The sequence below is a fragment of the Chaetura pelagica genome, unplaced genomic scaffold (assembly GCF_000747805.2).
Source record: "Chaetura pelagica isolate M959 unplaced genomic scaffold, ChaPel_1.0 scaffold349, whole genome shotgun sequence".
Classification (NCBI taxonomy): Eukaryota; Metazoa; Chordata; class Aves; order Apodiformes; family Apodidae; genus Chaetura; species Chaetura pelagica.
In genome coordinates this window covers 46,978-71,748 of record NW_009954611.1, presented here as the reverse complement: position 1 = coordinate 71,748, position 24,771 = coordinate 46,978, and the positions used below count along the sequence as shown (strand labels likewise).

Sequence of the window (24,771 nt, the reverse complement as noted above, 5' to 3'; positions counted from 1 at the left end):
ATCTGATGGTCCCTAGACCTCATGCAGTTTTTATGACTTTGCTGACAGGAAACCTTCCTTGAGTAGAAGATCATTATCTTACTTCGCTGAAGTTGTCCCAGCATGGAGGTCCTCTCTGAATCTGTGTGTGCAGCAGGGTGTGGAGATAGCAACATGGATGCTGGGTCTAGCTTGCAAGGTATATGCAGCAGAGACAAGAACAGCCTCAAAGGAAGTGTGATTGGCAAGAAATCAACTAGTGTGTTTCTGATAGTAAAGAAAAAGTGTGAGGCACAGACCTTCTGTTTTCATGGCAAAGAGGACAGGCATGGAGAACACTCACACTTAATGGTACTGCAATTTAGTAAGCTTCTATATGTTTTACATTTTGAACAAAGATGTCCAACAATATGGGCTAAATGTTCCAACTCGGAATCATAAGTTTTTGTTCTCTTTTTGTGTTGACAAATCTGTTTCAACACCCTACGGCTCACTCCATATGACAGACTGCTCTTGCTCAGTGCTCATTCTGCTGGCACGAGCAACAGGACCTCCTAAAGGAACATCTGAAAGCAGTGATTTGCAAAATGGTACATTATCCAGCATTCATGGTGTTTGTTCATATGAGCAGTGTGGAGGCTAAAGGCTGAGCTGCTGGGACTGTCCTTGGCGTTTAAAGTTCAGAAAGAGAGTATCAACCTAATAATTGACTACAGAAGGCTGCTGGGAGAAAAGTTACTTGTCCTCACAGTCCATCATCTTTTGTTAGAGGTTTGGCTTTCTGAGATGGCAAGTAACCTTATTTCTCACTAAACTAATTAAACTGCTGAATAAAACCTTAGGAAAAATTATGTCTAAGCCTCTTCTAGCTTCATAACAGGCATTGCTCCTTGTGACATATTTAATTTTTGATGCATCATTTTTAATGCACATAACAGAATTGTTCCCTGGAAGCAGCTCAATCCCTGGATCAAATGATGTGCATGCATAAGGGAGGAGCTATTGCTTATCCCACACTGGAATGTGCCAGGCTACAAAAGCAGTTACCTTCACACAATGGAAAGGGTTTGCTCCAGCTCCCATTGGCAAGACATGTGATATTCTGGGGCCCAACAAGATCGTATCCAGAGCTGCACACAAAGCTTACATTACTTCTGTATGTGCTTCCTGTAGAAATGGCCTCTGCTTTTTCTATCAAGGGATGCAGCCCACAATCAATTCCTAGGAGAGGAGGAAGTTGTTTGGTTTTATACAGACAACAAAGGCCATTCTATCTGTTACATGCTGACAGCACTGAATTAACAGAAATATAGAAGAAAGAAGCTGGTAAGTATTATATGGAGAAGGGTTATAAAATGCCTTGCTTGCCCTCTCTCCTCGGTCTCAGGTTGCAGACACCAGAAAGGGCATGTGCCCAAGTGTATCTGATGGTGTTGTAAGCTCTGGGGAGTGTTCAGAGTGATCCAGAATACTTCTTCCAAGCAGGCTAGAGGCTGCATTTTCAGTTTCCTTTGCTCCCTTTACAGGAGAAGGAGATCTCAAGATTGTACCCAAGAAAAATTATGATAGTTAAGAAGGATCTTGCTTCCTGTTCCACACTTACTGTGGAGACCAGGCAAAATGGTCAAATGTGAGAGAGAAGAAGGCAAAGGGTAGGACTATGACATCACCATGAGAAGATGGGAAATGATTTATTGGTAAAGTTTATAAATCTTTGCATTTTATTTATAAACTGTATGAACTAAGTACTGAATACTTCTTTCCATGCTCCCACAATTAGTCACCTTCTGCTGCACAGGGAGCCAAGATTTGATCTCCAGACTAGAGAATGGCTAGGATGATTTGCCTTGGCGTGGCAGAGACAAACCATCCCAACACCTGATGTCTAAAGCCCTTTTGCAAGGCGAATCAAATGCAGCATGTCACACTCTTCCCCTGCTGACCTGAGCACAATTCTATGCCTGTGCCATTTTAATGTGCCAAAAGTAGCTCCCTTCCATTCCAATAGGAACTAGCTGCCAATGAGAACTTCTCTGCTGGCTTTTCCTTCGACTCCTGCTGTTAACAGCCCTCCAACTGGAGGGGGAGACTGGGAGGAAGCCAGAAAAAGCACTCCCTCACTTTGCTCCCCAGCTTTTGGAAAACTGCCACCATGTAGCTCTGTTTGCTACTTACGCGTGCATGAAGGGGCGGAGGGGTTCCACTTCTTGTCAACGTGGCAAATCCTTCGGCTTGGTCCCTGTAGCTCAAAGCCAGGGTCACAGCTGTAAAAAACCTCACTGCCAAAGAGGAACTCCTCTCCCTGAAAAGATCCATTTTCTATTGTGTCCGGGGGTCCACACGATACTCCTATAACAGAAGGATTATGCTCCTATCAGACATAATACACATGGCTTGTCCTGTGCACAGGTCCTCCATAGGTTATACTGTGATGAACAGGGAAAGAACACAGTGTTTATCTGGGAAATCCTAGGTATTTGCTCCTAAGTAGCAGAACAGTATCATGCTTGGTGCTTCCAGTTCCTGTTAAAAGACAAAATCTATTATGGCTGTGCTGGCAGGGAGCCTTCGGAAATTCCACTGTTTACAATAACAGCCAACAGCTGAAGTCCACATAAGTATTTATATAGACAACTCCTATTTTGGCACTGCACCACACATCTCAGGAAAGTCAAGTACCTTTGACAATTGAGATTGCTAAGCTGCATCTTAGGATGCTAAGTACCTGCAGCTCCTGGCAATGAACATGTTCAGAAGTCCCCACTAATGCTGGAAACCACAGTCTCAAGTGTCAGAAGTATTTAAACTTGGAAGCTGTTTGCGCAGCTTTCTTAGAGATACATGAGCAAGGCAGAAAGGTGTAGTGATTTCCTTCACACTGTTACCTGCAGACACCAGCAATTCTGAAACTCTTCCAGGCTATCAGTGATATGTACAAAAATTTTTTTTAAGAGTTACAAAGCAAAATTAGCATTACTGTTTTCTTTGGGTAAAATCACCCCTGACTGACATGAAGTCATTAACTCTTGTGGAACATACTTCTGCATGCTGGCACCGTGCCGCTCCAAAACTTGTCTTCTTGGCAAGTCCGCTCTGCATCACCCTGTGGAACAGAAGGAAATGCTCAAAGTACCACTTCACTCAGACAACTCTTTTCTCTCATCAGCTCTAGTATTCAGCAAGGCCAGTACTTTTTCTCTTCATATGTGCCCATATAAAGTATTAAATGCTTTAGCCAAAGTCTAGTAGCAGAATTTAGGGCAGAACTCCTTCCTGCAAAGTGATGGGTATTGTTTATAGACCAAAGGTTTCTGGGGCAAGTTAGTTCTCTTGTCCTGCTCCCTGGAGTATCATCTTTCTTGTCAGTTTTACCATTCTTGTGCCAGGAATGTGTTATGATGACAAGTCTTCTCCTTCCAGGACTCTCCTACAGAAAATCTGCTAGCATTTTTTTCAACAACAGTACAACTTTCTGTTTTATAAACATAACATACTGATTTTGACCACATCCCAAACACTCATTCTTTAAATTTGCTTGTAAATAATGCTATTTCTTTCTTAAGTACAGGCTTTACAGCCAGTAAATAGCCTCGGATTTATTTCTTATTCTATTCCAAGATGGGAAGAACAATGTTTAGCTTTGTTCCCTGAAGTAATGTACTTTCATTACAAAGCAAACCCACTGACAAGGGCAGCTGTTTGACATGAGTGTTCTATGTCATCACACAATGGACTTTGCTTCCCAAAGGAAAAAAGGCAGGACTTCTCTTCAACGGCAGGGAGCCTGATTGACGCTGGGTGGCAAAGCTGGCATATAAAGTTTGGAAGGACTTTCTACTGTATGAAAGCACTGGCTTATTACCTCCAAAAATTACTTGCAACAGCCATTCTAGGTATCCATCTAAATTCCTAACTACCCCTCTGTCTCAAGTGACATTACATACACAGCAACATAATGCAAATTAAATTTGCTGCTACCTAAGTGTTCTCTAAACTCTCATTTTTATACTGAGTGAATTCAGTGAATTGAGTAATTCACTCCCAACTGGGTAAATTCATACATGTGAAGTTCCTAATTTATTTATTTTAATTTTAATTTATTTTTCATGCCACAAAAGTACAAAGGAAGCACAATCCTGCACTCTGCTTGGTACTCCTAAAACACAGCATTAATAGCCAGCCTCTGTCCTGGAGACACCTCACCACCTTATGCCTTTGGACACAACTTGGCCCTACTCTGCCACCACCTGGGGATGGTGGAGGCCACGTAGTGCCTCAGAAACCTACTTCCTGAATTTACTGGAGCTTTTGAAAACACACCTATGGCAGCTCTGAATTGGCTAGCTTGAGTCCTGATAATGGGACAGCAGAGCTGCTCCAGAGCTCAGGTGGGGATAAGTGCCCAATGCTCTTAATAAAAACAATGGACAGGAAAGAACTTTGTTCTTTTTTCCATCATCCAGGAATGAAGCTGCCATGGAACTAACTGGAATCTCCTTGCTTAACTAAAGCAAGTGATAGCACTTTCATAGCATCTAGCATTGTCATAGAACTGATGTCAGAGTAGTTTATCAGGAGCTTTGAGTCTGAAAGGCACAATGGAGCAAATCTAATGCTTGGGACATTACAAAACTGAGAGAAGAGTGCAGTCTGACTCTGGCCAGACCACCAGTTCAAAAAAGCAATACATGAGAAAACCCACTTTTCAGTGATTTATGGTAACAAGTATATATAATGCTGTCCTTCTATAAGGCTTCAACAACTTTTATTAAAAAAACTAAGCAACACTGAAAAATATCTGCTGAACAGTTATCTCTGAACAGGATGGACTTGTTTGCTTAATTATACCCTTAAGTCATTCAAGGTCTATCCCAGATAGACTAGAGGCATTCTACATAATAACAACAACAGCTGCCAACTTCTGTGGCAGTTAAGGGAATATATCAATATGGACCAACATAAAACATTCTTACTGTCTTCATGTAAGAACTGAAAATGACAACTAAAGGTATACTGTGCTGGAGATTTGAGCTTGCTTACTTGTAAATCATAGCCAGAATCACATTTATAAAGAACCACATCATTGTAATTGTATTTACTGCCAACCACAAATCCATGCTCTGGAGTCTCTGGGGTCCCACAGGACACAGGAATGCAGATGTCATCAGAAAACGGTGGCACCCAAATGCCACTTTCCTGAAAAATAAATACGATTAGAAGTGTGAAGGCATCACTTTACAAGCCTAATTCATTTCTAAACAAAAAAGTAAAGAGAATCATAGAAATATTCAGTGCTTGTGGGTGCACAGATGTGGTTAATGTAATATTACCTGTGCAATCCTTTATGAAATTCAGTGATTAAAGTAACACTTTTAAGATGTCAACATAGGCCGGAGCTCAGCTTTGGCAGGAATATACATCTTAGACTTACAAGACAGAAGCAACAAAAAGTAAATGGGAAAACAGAAGCTTGGAAAAGCAAGTTCACTTGTACAAGGTCATCTGATAGCTCAGGGAACACAGCAGAAGAGCAAAAACTACAGCTGCCTGATTCTACGTTCTTTACATCTTTCCTGCCTGAATGTCTAACACCATGGCTAAATGCTTCAGCTGCCTTCCCAAACCCTCTAAGGGAAGTCTGAAAACTGAAGAGACACTCATCAAATACCTACTCCTAGTTCCACAGACTTGTGAAGCAGCAAAATTAGGGGAAAACCTTTACTTCTGAAGTGCTGATTCTGCAAAAACACATGCTTAGCTTTTCTCATATGTACAGACAAGCTTAAGTCAAGGCTGTCAACAGCTAATGCAACAAGAGGTTGCTAGCACAAATTATGAGGATGTGTGCTCTTTAACATACAGAGGATTCAAATTTCTGCAGCTGCATAGTGGATTAAAATGTGTGCTGCCTGTTATTCTGGAGAAAAAGAGCTCTGCACACAATCATTAGAAATCTTTGACATAATTTAAAAAAGTATAAGGCATGATTTATTCCCTGAAATTTTATAGAAGGAATGCTTTTCTAAAGGGCAGCACTGGTTTTCAGTTGAAGAAGAAATACATGATTTATAGTTCTGATAGTCAACACATGGAAATCTAATAACTGCTCTTACTGGAGCAATCGTATTGTATTTTGCAGGACACAGAATCATAGAATCGTAGAATGGTTTGGGTTGGAAGGGACCTTAAAGATCATCTAGATCCAACCCCTGCATGGGCAGGGACACCTTCCACTAGATCAGGTTGCTCTGAGTCCCATCCAACCTGGTCTTGAACACTGCCAGGGAGGGGGCATCCACAACTCCTCTGGCAACCTGTTCCAGTGCCTCACCACCTTCATGGCAAAGAATTTCCTGCTAATGTCTGATCTACATCTCCCCTTTTCAAGTTTTAATTCATTACCCCTTGTCCTCTCACTACATGCCCTAGTAAAAAGTCCCTCCTCAGCTTTCTTGTAGGCCCACATCCCACAACCTCCTGTCACACTGTGACCCTAATGCCCCCACTTTGTCCCCTCTACAGCCTATGCTCTTCCTTTCAAGTATTCCTTTAAATAAAAGGTTCTCTTAAAATAAATTCCGCTCTTTCTGCTGTCCCAGGTACAATGGGGAGGACACCAAGTCCACATTCCTCACCTTCTTATGCCATTTTTGCTGTCCCTTTTTCCAATGAGTGACTTGTGAATGTCTGGGGTTGGCTTTGATAAGAGAAGTTCACCTCCTAATCTCCATGGATAGTGAGCTGCAGGTGACAGAGTGTGATCCATGCCACTTTTAGATCCTTGGACACATTTCACCACCAGCTCCAACAGCTCAGCATGGTAATTCAGGAGGGCAGTGCTGTACATGCTGCAGTGGCACCTCATGAGAAGTGGTCTGGGTCTTCACGTGCTGGTGGATACAGCCATGGTTTGTGTGGTTTGGTGTTTTGTTTGTTTGTGGTTTGTTGGTGTGTTTTTTTGTTTGTTTGGTGTTTTTTAATCCTTAGCTTAAAGTTGTGGGTGGGCCTTCAGCTCATGCCTCTTTCCCCTACAGCTGGGGGGCAATTGCTGTTTTGCTGTTAATACTATTCCCAGCTAAAGCTTCACAGTGACAGTCAGTCCTTGGCTCTGAAGATATCTCGCCCCCAGTGTCATGCTTGCCTCCTAGGGACAGGCATTTGTTGATCAGGACTGCCTGACAGTAGTGTGGAAAGGAAGAAGCCAGTCTTGAAGCTGGCTCTAAAGGCTAGGAGACAATTGAAAACAAAAGCCCAAAAGCAGGAACCCTGTACAGCTCTCAACCATTGTCAGATAGATCACATAATTTTCATGCCAAGTGGATACAATGAACATTAATTTCTGCATTTGAACTCCTTTCAGGAATGCAATTACAGTAATGTGATGAAATTTTCACAAGCACACATTGAAAGGAAAAGATCAAGACCTTTTAGGAACATGAATCAAAACACACAGCAGAAAAGCTGAAATTCCCCAAGGCTACATGTTCTTCCATTTTAAAAGCTATTCCTTTCATCTCATTATCTTTAACGTAAGTGGTAATAGCCATAAGAGCATTACTCTTATGAGTCAGCCAGAAAAAGGCTACTCTTATCTGAAGTCCCAGGCAGACAAAGGTCTAGATCCACAAGACACACCTTGGACATGCCTTGGCCCACAATCTCAGAAATCCCCCATATCCTCTCAGAGACCTTCCTCTCCTAGAAGGTTACACACACAGATACAGGAAGCTTACTACCTAACTCAGATTCCAGTCTGAGAGTGAAGAACTGAAGAACTATGCCTTTGGATGACAAGTGCCCTCATGGGTCCTGCCCTCAAAATTCAAAGTTGCAAAAGAGATGATTTCTCTCAGAAGGCCGGTGACAGACTTGGAAAAGTCACAACCCTTTAGCTAATGTACCACTGCAGCTGTTATAGTCTGTTTTTTCTCATTATGCTTCTGGATATAAGTTGAGACACATGCAAAATTGTATCAGGTATCCACCTTCACCTTGAAAGCGCAGTGAATATAAATTAAATTCTGAAAGTCATATTTAGAGTGACCACTACAGTTTTCTTCTTACATCAGTATGATCCATGCTATCAAGACTTACTGTCCATTTCCCATAAAATCAACTTCACACTCTTGCTACCAGATCAATAATTCTTTGGCATGGCAGAATAGGCCAGTGTCCACAATGTTGCTTCAGAGTACAGGGATAACAGGATACCATAAGCTTATACAGCACATGCATCCAAATATTGAGTATTTTCCACTTCATTATTCTAGATACCAGATTACACTTAGCATTCTGAAGCACAACTTCTGAAATTGCACAGTAACAGGACAAGAACTAATATTCTGGTCTTATAGGAAGCTCATTAGTTTTAAATATCTTCCTGAGCCAACAATGAAAATCTGAAGCCAGCACGGACCTAGTCATAGAAGGAACATCATTTACATAAACATACACAAGTAAGTTGCTGAAAAGAACAATCATCATGTTTTCTATTTGCATATTCAAAATAAATTGAGACATTCTAGAGCTGCATAAAGTTGATATCTACCCCAAAAAAACCCATTATACCAAATCCAAGTGTAATCTGTATAGCTGCTTTTACTTCAGATTGGAAAACATCAGTTGTGGGCAGATGTACAAACAGAATTTGACAAGATGTGACAGAAATATACGCAGCTGATGCCATGACTAAGAGAATTATTGTGCTAGGTTTTTTAATTGTGTGCAAAAGGGCCAAAAGCTAAGGAAGAGGACTCTTGAATTGAACAAAGTGAGCACAATAAAATAGTGCAAATAACTATACCTTGCATGTAGATGTGCTTGCTCCCTCCAGAGTATAGCCTTCTATGCATGACAAAGTGATGCTTGTGTTCACAGTGAAGTTGTCCCCAGGGATGATTACACGGGTGATATTTCCTGGAAGGGGACACTTTTCGGGGCAACAGGAAATACTTTGAGGAGACCACTGTCCATCTTCCTGGCAAATGCATACATCCATCTCTGTCACCATTGAGTAGCCTTCCAGGCATCTGCAACATAGCATGAAGATCTGACCATAGAGACACAGCTAGAAATTACAAAGTCATACAGCCAGTCTTCACTATTAGCTTTTCATAAGCACACCTTAGGATTTCAAAGTAACCCTGTAAGGAGCATGCCTGCACTGAGTTTATTCTGTTGCAAGAGCTAGAAGCTTCAGACTTCATTTCCAGCTGCTTCATGCTGCTGCAGCACCACAATGGAAAGTCAGTTGGTGACTGTAGTGCTTGGAGGGTACTGAACAAACACATTTCCTGCACTGCCCTTCCCTTTGCAAGGAGGGGTTAGGTTACGTAAACAGTGCGTGAGTGCCAAGCAATTCTCAAGATGATCTCACCTTCTTCCAAGAACAAGCCAAGCCACAGGCTGACCACAGGCCATTTGCTTAGATATCTAAGGCTGATTCATTCAGTTTTACATGGTGCTTCACCAAGAACAACTCAGCTGACTTGCACATGTAGAAAGGCAGACACAAGCAATCCCTTCATCTTGTTAAAGATGCATGGAAATGACTGATGGTGTTAAACTAATCTATATGCCATTTCTCAGTTCTGTCCCATACTATTATTTGCTTTTACTGACAAAAAATCCATCTACCCTTCTGCCAAGGAACTCCTCACCTTGAAAAAAGACATCTACAGTGTGCATGCATACTTCAGGAAATTAAGAAAAACCCCTCCAATACCTGACAAAGGAGTAACTTTGCATCAGCGACACTTGCTGACAGTGCAGTGTTGCTGTACAGAAAATGGGACAAGAGGGAGATCAGCCCTTCTATATTACAACAGGCACCTGAAGCAGCTTTAAGACGTAAATGGAGTGTCAAAAGGGGAGAAAAATTGTACAGCCTGTTGACTGTTGCTGTCACCTGCTCAGGAAACCGGAATGTCAAGACTAGTGTTTCAGAGGAGGAGAAGAGGAATGCAAAAGGGAATGGGAAACTAAAGGCAGTGGAGGAGTGCAGCCTACCAGGCTGAAATCCCTTGCTGGAGCTTTGACAGTAGTCCAAGTAATATTTTATATGTGTATGGGAATGTGGGCTTTGTCAATCTGAGCGTGTAGATAGGGTGAAACTTTTCTTCAAGGTTTTTTTAAAAACCTGCACTAACTGAGGGTGCATAAACCTTCCATTTCCATTCCTTCAGAGATTTTATGGAAACAGAATGGCAGCAACATTCTTACCTGTACTGGACCTTGCTCCCATAGGTGTAAGCGTTCCCAAGAACCTCTGCATTTGGGACAGAAGGTGGTGGGCCACAGCTTAACAGCTCACAGTTAGGATATGGCTTCTTCCAGACTCCAGTCTCCACACAAGTCAGTTCTGGACTTCCCTGCATGACAAAACCTGTCAAGCAGGTATAGATAATGGTGTTCTCATCTGCAGAGCTGCTCCCGTTGATAAATGCATTGGAGATGATGGGCGGAGAGCCGCAGGAAATCTGCCCACAGCGAGGAAACCCAGAACTCCACTTGCCTGCTGCCACACAGGTGATTTCAGAAGGCCCTAGCAGTTTGAAGCCCTCCAGGCATTCAAACTGGACACTTTGCCCACAGTTGAAATTTGTACCATGAACCACCCCGTTCTGAATCTGTGGTGTAGGACACAGACAGGGTAGGCAGGCTGGAAGCCTTCCACTCCAGGAGCCATTGGACAAACATTGCCGTAAAGGATTGCCATGCAGCTCATAACCAGGGAAGCATACATACTGAGCAAATTCCCCATAGGCAAAGCCTGAGCCATTGAGAAAGCCATGGGAAATGTCTTCAGGAGGTCCACAAATGACTGGCTCACAGTGTGGAGCTTCTGAATTCCAGGTACCATCACTCTGACAGGTAAGCGTAGACACTCCTTGCAGGCTATATCCTTTGTTGCAGTGATAGTGCACTTCTTTCTTAAAGCCAAAGTCTGAGCCACTAATTCTCCCATTTGGAAGAGGCAGTGGCAGAGGGCAGGTCACAGCTTTGCAAACTGGAGCAATTCCACTCCAGCTTCCGTTTGCAAGGCACACTCTAGTCCTGTCCCCATCTAACAGGAAACCCTCCTTGCAGCTGTACTCTGTATGTCTCTGGAATGTGTACTCCTCTCCAGTCACTTGACCGTTCTCCAAAACTGGTGGTGGGTTGCAGGAAACAGGAATGCAAATTGGTTCACTGCCATCCCATTTCTGGTTCTCTTGGCATCTTCTCTCTGTGGGGCCATTTAACTGGTATCCAGGATCACACTCGTAGTAGACAACACTCCCATACGTGTAGTTTTCCCCTCTTATACTTCCATTCATAAGCCGGGGAGGTGAGTTACACGTTACTGCTACGCAGTATGGAGCTGTGTTACTCCACTGCCGACTTGGCAAACACAGTCGTGTGTCAGAGCCAACAAGTGTGAACCCTGGCTTGCAGGTGTACTGCACTATGCTACCCAATGTGTTCTCAGTGAAATGTAAAAAACCGTTCTTGGGGGGAGACAGCAAGGTGCACTCTATTGAAACACAGGCAGGGGCAGTGCCATTCCACACCCCATCTTCTTGGCAAGCTAAAACAGGGTTTCCCACCAGCTCATAGCCTGAATAACACCTGTATAAAATGATAGTTCCAAATAAGAAGGTTGTGAGCTGCACTGCACTGTCCTCCTTCAAGGAACTTTTGAAGTCTTTCAAACTATCAGCCAGTAAAGTATGTGAAAGGGGGGGACGCTCTGTAACACTTTCCTGATCAGAACGTCTTTCCCCACGTCTCACTTGCAGGTACTCTCCAAAATCAATGTGAGGAGGCAGACCACAATCTGTTGGGAGGCAGGCTGGTGTGGAGCTAGACCAGCCCGATTCTTCACAGGTCTGCATGGCAAGACCAGACAGCTGGAAGCCTGGCACACAGCTGTAAATGACCATGGCCCCATAGCTATAATCTGCACCCTCCACAAAGCCATTCTCGATGGGCTGAGGAGGCTGGCAATTTATGGCTTTGCAGGAAGGAACCTCTGTACTCCACTCCCCTGTCTCTAAGCATCTCAGTGTTTCCTCCCCTTGGAGCTCAAAGCCTCTGTCACAGGAATACCTAACAGTCTGACCATAATGGAAGTTCGTGAATGAGTATTTGCCATTGAGGATCTTCTTTGGCCTTTGGCATTGAATAGGTTTGCAAGCTGGCCTTCCTCCAAGCCACTGGCCATCTTCTCCACAGAGGATAGTTGTGTTCCCCACCAATTCGAAGCCTGGTTTGCATGTATAGAGGGCTGTGCTAAGGAAGGTGAGGCCCTGCACATCAACAATGCCATTCTGAATTTCTTCTGGTTGGGGGCACTCCACAGGAATACATTCTGGCAAAGGCAAGCTCCATGAGCCATCAGCTTGGCATCTGATGGTAGACTCACCCTTCAGCAAAAACCCATCCACACAGATGTATTTCACAGTGCTACCAAAGTGAAGGGATGAAGCCAAGGGATCACCAAAGGGGATGTATGGAGGTGCAGGACACTGTACAACTTTGCAGAAGGGAAACGAATCATTCCACTGTTGAGAGGGCAAGCATTTTAGTACAGAGGAGCCATGCAAAACGAAACCCTCCTTGCAGGAGAACTGTACCACACCAACTTGGTAAGTCACTTCCCTCAAGACCAGCTGGTTTTCTGCCAAGGGCGGTTCTGTACATTTGGTTGGCACACACTTTGGGCTTTGCTTTTTGTTCCACTTCCCAGACTTCTGACATGTCCAAGAAACATCTCCAGTCAGCTCATAGCCTTCATCACAGAAAAACTCAACTCTGGAGCCCATATCAAAAGCTTCTCCCTTGGAGTAGCCATGCTGGATGGGTGGTGGTTTTCCACAGCTGAGAGGAGCACAGTAAGGAGGTGATTCACTGTACCACTGCCGATTGGCTTGGCAGATGAACACTGAACTCCCAACCAGCTGGTAGCCAGAGTCACACTGATAATTTGCCTGGTCCTCAAAGAAGTGTCCAGTTTCCTGTAAAATAGATAAGATGGGGACATGAAGTGAAGTTGCATTATTTAGGTAATAGGAGGTTAGTATAATTTCTTGTGCTCCCTTGGTTTGGGTTCTAGCTGAATCCCAGCTACCCATTAATGCAATTAACAGAAGCAGAATGTCTTGCCTGAAGCGATGCACTCTGCTGTTAGGGAAGCTGAGAACACCATCAAAGCCAGAAAATTCAAGTCTTACAAGGCAAAACTTAGAAAATACTTTCTCTGCTTTACCCCTTCCTGACCTGTGTGGCCATGAAGATGTGTAGACAGGAAGGCAGAAAAGAATTAAGTTAGGAGAAGATGCCATGAAATAGCCTATTGTTTTTGTGATTATTTAGCTTACAGGCATACTGAAAGCTGAAGCCCTCAAATGTACAACTGCTAGGAGACGTTTGTTAAGTGCCAGAAATGCAGCTGCAGGGCCTTGGGCTGGCAGCTAAGGAGTCCCTCAAAGTTGCAGGCTGAACTCTGAGGAATTAAAAAATGTCTCTAACTGGGAGGAATACCTGGAGGAGTGATCCTACCTAAGGAAGACAACACAAGAGTATTACGCATTAATTAGAGGATATAACTGTGTGTGAGTCTGAACAGAAACTGTTGCTATTACTGCTGGAAGCCCGTGTTGGAACTTGGATGCGAACCCTGTTCCCACTATTTTTAGCAAATGCAGACTGCTGGTGGCTAGATTTAAGAAAGGAGGGAGGGAGGTTCATAAGAAAAGTGCTTTAAAAATTTAAAGTTAAATATTTACAAAAGTGTTTTTTACCTTCCTTACCACAATATTACCCTTGTACATCAAAGCACAACATGGGTTAAATAGTTGTTACAGGTTTGGGCAGCCACAGGGGTATTTTTAACTTCAGACATTGCTGCTTGATTTGGTAAGGAAACAGAAGTTCTGTCTTTAGTAAAAAAGTATGTTTGCATTGAAAGGAGAGAAATTATCTCACCGTGATTTATCTTTTAGAAATCAGGGTTTTTTTTCCTAGCAGTGAAAAAAAAAAAAAAAAGGCTTGTGAACTGTCAACAGTACTACAAATGTCTCCAGATGGCACTGGAAAGCCACCCATGGACCACACAAATGACGAGTAAGACATTAAGGAAATAAATTGTTTGTTATATGGCATCTTGAGTCAGAAAGCCCTCTTTAAGATAGGAAATCCTATGGAAGTGTCCATGTTTTTCCAGACACGGTTCTGCTGCAAATTCGCCCATTTCTGCCTTCGCTTATTACATCCAGTCATGTGCTTCCTTAATTGTAACAGAAGAACAAAACAGAAGCAAGAAAATCCCAATAGCAGCAATTGTGAAGACATGTTCAGTTTGCTATGGTACCAGGTGGATGAGAAAACTCATTTTGTACCTTAAAAAAGCCATTCTCAAGCTGCGGTGGTTCACCACAGGACACTGGGTGGCATGTGGGCAAACTGCCACTCCAGTTACCAGTGGCCTCACAGGTCCGCTTCTTCTCTCCCTTGATGTAGAACCCCTTGTTGCAGCTGTAAGCCACCACTGCTCCGAAGCTGTAGTTGGCCCCACTGGCATAGCCATTGCTAATGTGGGGAGGCTCTCCACAGCGAACAGGGATGCACTGGATGCTCAAAGGAGAAGGATTCCACTGCCCTCCTCGAAGGCATTCGATCTTGGCTGAAGTGTTCAGAACAAAGCCTTCCATGCACTTGAAGCTCACGACAGACCCAGCTGCAAACCTGGCTTTACTAATGGACTCCAGGATGCTGTACGAGACGGTGGATGGATTTTCACAGAAATCAGCTATGCAGTGGGGCATTTCCCTGCCCTCTGGTGGCACCCACTTCCCTTCTGCATTGCAAAGCAGCTGAGAGTTATCAGCCAGGCTGTAGCCATCCAAGCAGAAGTAATAAGCTATATCGCCAAAGAGGCGGTGGCCACTCTCTGGTGATGCATTTTCCACATGGGGTGGTTCATCACAGGATACTGCCAGGCACTGCTGGTGGCTCACACTCCACTCGCCGCTGGCTAAGCACTCTATGGCTGCAGGGCCAACTAATGTGTAGCTGTGGATAAGGAAATCACATAGGAAGTCAAACAGATAAGCATTGTCGAATGCTACCTACAGTTTTCTCAAGCCCCTGCAGTACAACCTTGCTTGCTAGCACCGTGGAAAAACAGGATTTACAAATGCTATGATCGACTTTGGAAGGAAAATCTTAAAGCCTTCATGCCCATGGGTGAGATATCACATTGAGGGATATACTAGCACACTTTGTGTTTATTGTTTCTCTGTCATCTATCTATCTATCTAATTACCATTTCTGAACTTCCATTTTGGTTGAAACTACAACAAATGTAGTACTGTGCTTCAAGAGTCCATATAATCCTCAAAGAAACTACTTCACTAAAAAATTCTTTCCCTTTAGCAGCACTGAATGGAGAAGAAAGAGATTAAAAGCTCATAAAGGCCTTTTACATTCCTATATCAGCCCTATCAATCTATTTTCACACTTGCAAGCAATGATAAGTCCCTTAGTGAGCTATACAGAGATGCTCTTGCCAGTAATGCACCTGGCAGTTTTTTAACTTCTTCCTAAAAAGACTCTGTAAAAATTGTTATAAAATCCAATTTAAAAAAAGAACATTGAGTAGATAAAAAGAAAAAAACCCCATAATTAAATTCTAGTACATAATTACTGTTAATGTAGTAGTATTTCTGTAATCTGCCTCTGGGATACAGTGACAGGCACTACTCCATGCTGCTCACCATCCTACTTAAATCCCTGCTGCTTAAACATGCAACTGTCTAGTCACAGTACCTGTGACTATCTTCCTCTCACAGAAAGCAAAGAAACACTAACTACTGCAAAGTTCCCAGTGATTCTTTCCAGCTGAAGGCTGGACAGTGTTAGTTCAGCTTTTGATGGCAACATCTGTTAAAGTGTTTTGTCTTGTTTGCAGGATTTGTTTTCAAAGCCTCAAAACTGCACTCCAGAAAAAGACCTTATTACGTGCCAACATTTAGTATGAGCCACTCCATTTACTGTTATGGACAGCTGTGACCCTCTTCAAATGCTGCTATTGTATCCCATTTACAAGGCTTGAGGTGCTTATAAAGCTGTGTACCAGTTTTACTCTTCTATTAGTCCAGCAGTGCTTGTCTACATACCCTTCTTTACACTTGTAAGAGACTGTGTTTCCAAAAGTAAAGTTATTTCCATTTATGACTGCATCTTTGATGGTAGGAGGGGATCCACAAGAGACAATGCTGCAAGCTGGAGGCGTGCCGTTCCAGTTCCCTGAAGATGCGCAGACTAGTACGGAAGGTCCCTGAAGACTGAGACACAAAGATCATTATTGAGGTTGTCATTTCAGTCCAGGTGAGGAACTGAGAAGGAAAGAGGTGCTTTGCTTCTCACTGACTTCCTGCCCTGGATGAAACCAAGGGGAGTCTCTCACTGACTTCAGCAGAGACCAGAATCTCGCCGTCTGTACTGCTGATACTGCAAAAAAAGCTGCTCTTGAAATTATTTTGGAGAGCTAGTGATATTAATGTGGGGTCTAAAAGCACCATGCAGACACAACATAACTTCTGCTGTGGCTTTGGCCATCTCTCAGCCACAAAAGAAAGTCATGGGGTGGTTAAATACTTACTTAAGTCTAAAGATTTACTTCTATTTCATTAACACCATGCCAATCTTGAGACTCACAACTAGGTTTCAGACTGCGACCTGATGCACTCAAGGATTATTTTCACTCAGAAAAATGAAGGAAATGCTCCAGTTCAGGTTTGTTTACAAAAAGGCATTCCATTCCTTCAGGAGGTAGAGGACTTTGCTTGAGTGTATGACCACATAAATTTGAAATTGATTGTATTTCTTAGTTTCCTTAGCTGAGGAAACAGCAATGCATTGGTACAAAAGGTGTGACTCAGTTGTCTGAACAGAGGTATGCAACACCAACCTGAGATGACCCAGGTGAATCCCCTGGCCTCCAGCTGCTCTGTCAGCTGTTATGGATTCCCAGTAGGTCCCATATAATATCTGAGAGCCCTACACAGGTATGTCTGATATCCTACCGTTTAGTTTAAAATAGTATTAGAACCCCATGTTTAGTTGACTGAAATAAGCTCAGGGGCTAATGAAGTGGTGACCAAATGAGAGAGGACTTCTCTCCTCAAGCTATGCTAGGCAGGGAAAGATGCAGCAATTGCTGCCTATATGACCTAAATCCATGTTAAAAAACCTCACTGACATTGTTAAAAACACTGCCTAGTTTACTGGGGTACAGGTAAGCCCACACTGTGGATCTACAACTTAACACTACCTTGGACTGCAGATCAGGTAACAGTTTGTATTAACAGGCTTAAAACATTCACCTCACCAAATGAATATACCTTACCTACCTGACTCTATCTTTACAAGAAAATGCTTGCAGCAGTAAAATACAGAAAAAAAAATTGACCTAAACAGGTCCATATGAGCCTGCTTATATCAGAGTAAATTTGCTAGAGGTACAAGCTCAGAACAGGAGAAGTAGAAACTTGCACTTAATGCCACACCCTTGAATACAGGAGTACTGTATTAAATTCTAATTGAGGCATATTAAAAATGTGTTTTAAATCTTACAGCTTACAAATGTAAAACAGAATAAAAGCCTAAAATAAATAAGTACTACACAGAGTTCAAGGAGTAAATTAGTAACTTCCAGAAGGTTCTTTCATCAAAGGCATTGTAAAACAATAGCAAAAATAATACTGGGTATGAGCTAAAGCTGTAAGGGTGTGATAAAATTCAGCGAGAAATGAGAACTTTAAAACATAATTCTAACTAATTTTCTGAATGTTCAAAGTATGTCTCTCAGTATGTATAGAGCAAATTCTGAATGGTCTTGAACTGCTCCAATTCAGGATGAAATACAGAAAGTACCTTCAAGATTTAAGTAAGTTAAAATTCTGTTTTAGCATTTTACCTTTCTTTGTCTCTTTCATAAAAAAGTTAGACCTTCTAGCAAACATTGTGCCCACATTTGGATCAGGGAAGTTCCTGCATTTACCTGTATCCATTGTCACAGGCATACGACACAGAGGAAAGGTAGGTTGTGCCAGTGAGTGTGTATCTTCCATTGCTGATATCCTGTGGGGTAGGACAAGTCACCATTTCACACGAGGGGGGAGGATGATTCCAAACTCCACTAGCAAGGCACACAATTTCCTTTACACCCACTAATTTGTATCCATCATTGCATCTGAGTTAGAAGAAAAGAACTGCTATCAAACACAGAGCCTTTGATATACAAGGTAGTCACCTTTCCTCTCTTAATCACCCCTTTCCTCTCTTAATCCACACCAGCATACACCATTTTCTTCTGCAGGGCATAGAGAGGTAATACTGAAGTAAACATTCAGTTCTGCTAGTGGATAGCCACAGCTATAACCAAGTATCTTTCCATTAATCTCATCTTGCTCCTTTCCTTCATTTCAAGCACTCTCCCCATTCAGCCATTCTCTCATTTGTTGACAGTTCTCAATCTATCATTAATATAGCACTTTAAACTTACTGGATTCCTACCTGTACATCACTTTACTGCGGTATGTAAAATTTGAACCCAAAATGGCACTGTTCTCTGGAATAACTGGACCACCACAGGATACAGCTTTAAAAAGACAAGATCACAAGAGAGATTTGATACAACACAAATAAAAAAGAACAGAAAATCAGGATTTGCTTTGCTTTCTCTAAATAGCTTTGAAAAGCTGTAAAGCCCTCGGTGACACTGAGTTTTGGACTAAGCTATAACTGACATTTAGGGCTCTTTATCTGACTTTGCCCTACTGAGAAACTGGACTAACTAGAAACAGGTAGTTGCACCGGCTCTACAAATCATGTGCTCAACTGTCAAGAGGACTCTATACCCACCCCTCCTTGTGGACAAAGTAACTGGTTGTTAGTTGTTTTTTTTTCCACAGTGTCTTTGTCATCCCTTCATTCTACCCTGTTAATTCACCTCGTTAGCTCTGGTTTCCTAAAGAAGCAGTTTCTGCAATTATACCATGTATATGTACATGCAATAGCCTGTCCTCTGGTTGCTTTTTATCCACTGAAACACATTTGCAGATCTTTAAGACATTAAACTCTCACAAATTACTTAAAAATGGGAGGCTAGGAAGAGACGAAAGACATTCCTAATGCTTGTATTAAAATGAGTCTACACCTTTGACACTTCAGAGAATCTGCCTAAGACAGTAGCTCTATGAATACGACAGTTGTTGGAGAAGCTTCAACTGTTGCATACAACTCTTCAGAGAGACTTCAACACTGGACCCAGGTCTGCTAGGACAGGCTTCATTAGCTGTCATTGCCCCTAAAGGCTCCACACTACTTTTCCCCTTCCACCTCTCTAACAACACATACTACAACATGCATTCTCCCCAGGAACAACACCTTCACAATATGGTATTGGGTGATTCCACTCCCCGGACTCCATGCATTTAAGTTTAGTCACTCCTGTCAGTTGAAAACCTTCTTCACAGGAGAATGTTACTTCACTGCCAACACTGTAAGTGTTCCCATGTAAGCGGCCATGCTCTGGATTTCCTGGGTTACGGCACTTCACTGGTTCTGAGGAGGAACAGAGAAACTACCAATAACATAACTAAGTACCAGGTTTTATAAACCAGTTGCAGAAGATGCCCTTAAGCACTTACTGAATGTGGGGAGGCAGAGCACCTGGAACACACTCAGAAGCAGTTTACAGCCTTACCAGCTTTCTCTGTCCTGTATGTAAGTGACAGGCAATCATGCAGACTCAGGCAATTAAGATAATCTTGATATGAAAGAGCACTCTGTAACTGAGTTTGCATTCATTGTCAGAAGCAATCACATGTCACAGTCTTTTTTCCCTCTGTAAGGGAAAACCCATTCCAGCATGTCCAACATGAATATGGCTCATCTACCTTTTATTCCAACCTATGCCAGTTCTACCTTCATGGAAACTTACTTTGCCTAATGTTTCCACAGACCGCTCAAGCCCTACTGATATGCCTGTATTCAAGTATTTCTTAACTGCACAGATCTGCTCTGAGAAGTGACACCTTGTGGCATGCAGCTTTCCCAGTCTTCAGCACGTGCTCCACGTGCACAAGGATTTTGCATCAGTGTCTGCTTTAGAGTAGAATCTGCATGACAGCTGTCTCCACAGGGAGAGATGAGCACTCAAGAAGCAAAAGGAGACACTTCATCACAGCTGCAGTCAGGCCAAAGTGATCTGGAGACAAGAACATGCCCGTCCTGTACCTCCATTACTTGCAATCGTCTTCCACAGTGGGAGGCAGGATACAGACCTGTACAAACCTTGGAAAGGCTAGCCTTATCCTTTTCTTTCCCATACCTGCACATTTTTTACCATCTCCTGTATAAGGAGGGATGCAAGTACAAACATAGGATCCATTTGTGTTGAGACAAGAGGCATGCCCATCGCAGTCTGATCCAACAGCGCATTCATCAACATCTACAAAAAAGAAACACAAAATAGATGTCTCCAGGGTGGTATTTCTAATAAGCATCTGCTTTAAATTTCTGTCTGTCAACAGGAATGGCTTTAAATAGCACAATTAACAATCACTCCTACTTCAATCACATTTTTGAAGCACTAGTAAAAACATTTTAGTTAATATTTATGATTTCTATATAACTGACTATACAATATTGTGTAACATGAGAAAATCAGAGACAAATCCTATTGACCTAAAACATTACCTAGTTTCCCACTATTAAATAATAGACATTGTAACTCATGTGCTGTTACTACTAGTTTGGACTGACACTTTGAAGAAGGACTTCTGCATCAAGCACTTTCTTGGGAAATTCTCTATATCTCAAACTTCCCACCTATAAGACAGGAAAACTTAGCCAAGAAGGGAAACACTCTGAACACAAATCACTATTAGAACCTCATATTTGGTGATCAGGATTACATTACAGCATGAACAAGAAGTGCCTGCAGTTGCCAGAAAAGCAAAAATTCCTTCAAAATATGTCATATTTATATTTTATATCTATGTGACAGTAGTGCCTAGAAATGCCAACTGATTATTTATACTCCATATAGCTTGGTACTGCAAAAAAAATAAAAATAAAAATAAAATCCTTCACTCCAGAGTACTTCCAATCAGCTTTCAAATCCTGACTGATTTTGAAAAAGTGTTCTTGGTATGTAAACAACGAGTCATAAATTGCAAACAGTCAGCGTCAAAGTATCTAATTAAAAAATGCTGGCATCAGGGATTACTCCTTGCATAAATCAGACTGTTAGACAGAAAAAGATAGCTCCATTTAAAGCCTTGCTACAGGACAGCTGTTGAACTAGGTATACCATACAGACATATAGCTGGAGTTCTTCGCCCATTTCCAGGCCAAAAAAACCCAACTTGGATAAAAACAATGAAGTTTACTGAATTGGTGTGTTTATTCTTCACTTCTGAATGAGTCTGGCCAGCATGAAAGAAGACAACCATGTTCTGAAAAATAAAGGAGTTTCTTCCTGACATGTAGGATGAAAACTGCACATTAAAATCAGAACAGCTGCCAAATACACAAGCACCGGGAGAATGTAAAGTGTTACCATGGCCAAACTGGAATGACTGCTGGTCCTGTAAGGTCTTGTAAGGCAAGAAGAATGGAAGGACACTATGAATCAGATTCCTAACGAAGCAAAAGGAATGCCCCAAGGTGCAGTTGTACCAGGTTTTGTTAGCACCTGCCTGGAGTGTGAATCAGAAAGGTAAAGTGTGGGAGGGGCTCCTAAGCCACTTGTTTTCATCTTCCCCTTGGTCTAATCTGCTTTATGAGAAGGCAAGCAGGAGGGTGAGGTGCAGGGCTTCTCCTTCCTGACATCATGAGTCCCACTTGACTGACACTGAACTATTTGGACAGCCCTGTGGCATCTGCCCTGAGCCTGCTCATCTTCAGGTCTTGGTATAAGCGCAAAGGAGAAAAGCAAAGAGAGAAGCAGCAGACTGGACAGTCTGTTTGGAGGTTCTTAAGGAGTACTGAGAAATGAGATAAGCTATGAAACCAGACGGATCCTACTCCAAAGTGAATTTTGGCAGAATTAAAAGACAGTTTGCTTCACTTTTGCTTGTCTTGACTGAAAAAATTATGTGCTACACTTACATAAAATTACAAGTCACATCAAACAGAAATCTTGCCAGGTTGCTACCCCACAACTTCCATGTTAGGCATGATGAAGACAACAGCAATCCAAGTACAAATAATTAGTGGACTACTCCAGCAGAAAACTCCTGGAGATATGGCCCTGTAAGAAGAGTCACATCTAGTACACTGCAGTCAGTACAATGCTGGTCTGTCTCACCTTTCAGCTCCTGCAGCTGCATCTGGTACATCAGACTCAGCCGATCAGGAAGTAAGTCATGGTGTGGCAACTATGTGAACTGTGTTGATAAGTGCACTCCAAGTCCTCTCAGTGCTGCAGGTACTTGCTGACAGACGTGTGTGACTGATAAATAAACCCTCCCAATGGAAGAAGGCTCATGGGAGATGGGCAAAGGTGATCTGTCCATGAAGCTCAGTGAAATATGTGGGGTGTGACTGACCTATTACAAAGAAGCTGGCTCAACAAAAGGGGACTGGAAGATGGTCTTTGTTTTAGGTAAACACCTGTTAACAGTTGGATGGATCAACTGGTGGTGTAAATGCTTTTCCAGAGCTCCTTAAAAAGAGTGTGAATGTCTATCCCAGTTAGCCAGACCAACATGAGGAGAACTGAATACATGGCTCAAGCCAACATAAAAACCAGACAACTAGTGGCTTGAGCTGGTTTCAATCCATGTATTCATGTCCAGCTTCTGAGGATGCCCAGTGTCATGACAGTGAGCATATTATAGAGACTGGTAATGAGAAACACACCGATAGAGTGATTGAACTGTGTACTGCAATCACTGCCTAACAGTAACTTGCTTTTATTTGTATTGTGTTATGCAGTATTTTTGGTATCCCTCTGCTAAAATAGAAATCCTGTGCAGCATCAACCATAAGTAAATTTGATATTAAGCATTTCAATTTCCATGTATGAAACATGTAAAAGAACCTGGTCAGAGAGTATGGGACACTGACAGCATGCTGGAGCATAGGGAAAAGCACAGGTCAGAAGCAGAGAATGCAAGGACTCCAGACTTCAATGAACCTGGAAGGAGACAGGCTTATTATGTATAGGGTGTGGGGCATACAAGAGGACTGACAGAGTAAGGTCCCAGAATGTAGTTTTAGTTTCAAATAATGCTGAGCACAGTATTTCAGTATTTCACAGTATTTCAGAAGTTTTGAGTATTTTGGGTGTGATTTCTGAGACTCTGGTCAGCCTTCACAATTTCAGAATGAAATTCCACCTAAACCCAAGGGGACAGGAGAAGCGCAAAATTGCCAGCACATCTCACCAAGGCAAGATGGTGAAATGCTGTTCCAGCTCCCATTGTCTAGGCACAACATCCTGGAGTCACCCAACAAATAGTAGCCATTGTTGCAGTGATAGGTAACAATACTGCCAGCAAAAAAGTCCTCAGCTGAATAAAATCCATTTTCTAAAGGTGGAGGCACTCCGCAGCTGATTCCTGCAACATGAGTGAGAAGAGGACACAGATCTTAGCAGAGCAGACACAGATCACCTTCAAAATCATTCTACATGAGAGCCACCACTGGAGATTTCTTCTCTGCAACCGTGGAATCCTGTCTGCAAGTGGGCCCACAACTTTCTTCAGGTAGCTAACCGATTCCAGGTCTGGTGGAGGGTCTTGTTTTGTGGACGCCTGTCAGTCTGATAGGACTTTCCAGCTCCTGCTATTCTGCTATCTCTGGAAGAGACATCTGTGACCAAGATATGACCAGATGCCTTTCAAGTTACAGGACATTTCCCCTGATAATCAATGATCTGTGGTGAGTTTTAAGGAAAACAGAAAAGTAAGTTTGCCTCCATGGGGCTTTCTGTTGTTTTCCTTCACTGAGAAAACGAGCTACCACATTACCCCTCAGAAGTTACAGTATGGGTCTGAGACCAGGTGCTACTGGAGAGCAAAGTCTGGCAAATCGTATTGCTGATTCAAATAGACTAATTTCTGTCATAGGCATTAGAAACTGACTGAAAAAGGTGGCAGAATCCAATTGTGGTGTAGTTCCTGCTCACTAAAGTATGAGTTTAGTTTTAAGTATATGTGTATATGCTGTGACATGGATGGACTCAAATAACTCCATAGCTTCAGGGGTAAACAAGCCATGGACAGTGATAGAGTTGCTAGGTTTGCTAATTCTGCCAGCCCATTAAGACAACTCACTTTCACAGCGGGGAAAAGGCCGTGTCCACTGTCCAAGGTTAAGGCAGTGTTGAACAGAGTTTCCCACTATCTGGAAGCCTGGATCACAGGACAGGCTCACTTTTGACCCTGGCTTTACATCAGCAGAAGAAGCTCGTAGATGGGGTATAGATCCTTGCAAAGATGGACAGTCTGTAGACAAAATATATGCATACAGTGAGAGATACAGCTATGTGCTATTAATATATTTGTTATCTGAGTGTTTGATTGTGTATAAGTTTATCCAGGAGAAATCTTTGGGAAGTGTTATGTATGCTACATCCTGTTCAGGTTCAAAGGGTTTTGAGAATCATCAACAAGCAACATCAGAAAAGGAATTGCTAGGACAAGAGGTGAGGAGGCAGTAGATATTTAAATAAAATCCAATTATTTTTATAATAAAAGACAAGAAAAAAATTCTTTCTGACCCAACACCATC

The 24,771-nt window shown here is 42.5% G+C and overlaps 1 protein-coding gene across 1 annotated transcript in view; it reads right to left on the bottom strand.

The window, feature by feature from the left end:
* The window catches only part of SVEP1 (sushi, von Willebrand factor type A, EGF and pentraxin domain containing 1), a gene marked incomplete at its 5' end in the record, with an annotated part of 79,966 nt that overhangs the window by 16,558 nt on the left and 38,637 nt on the right, over positions 1-24,771 (bottom strand). The window contains 12 exons of the mRNA XM_010005461.1: positions 3,019-3,082; positions 5,020-5,175; positions 8,783-9,008; positions 10,201-12,977; positions 14,361-15,033; positions 16,140-16,307; positions 18,026-18,217; positions 18,541-18,625; positions 19,414-19,590; positions 20,360-20,479; positions 23,424-23,597; positions 24,315-24,485. Coding sequence (XP_010003763.1) covers positions 3,019-3,082; positions 5,020-5,175; positions 8,783-9,008; positions 10,201-12,977; positions 14,361-15,033; positions 16,140-16,307; positions 18,026-18,217; positions 18,541-18,625; positions 19,414-19,590; positions 20,360-20,479; positions 23,424-23,597; positions 24,315-24,485 — 4,983 coding nt within the window. The remainder of the gene's footprint in view (positions 1-3,018; positions 3,083-5,019; positions 5,176-8,782; positions 9,009-10,200; positions 12,978-14,360; positions 15,034-16,139; positions 16,308-18,025; positions 18,218-18,540; positions 18,626-19,413; positions 19,591-20,359; positions 20,480-23,423; positions 23,598-24,314; positions 24,486-24,771) is intronic.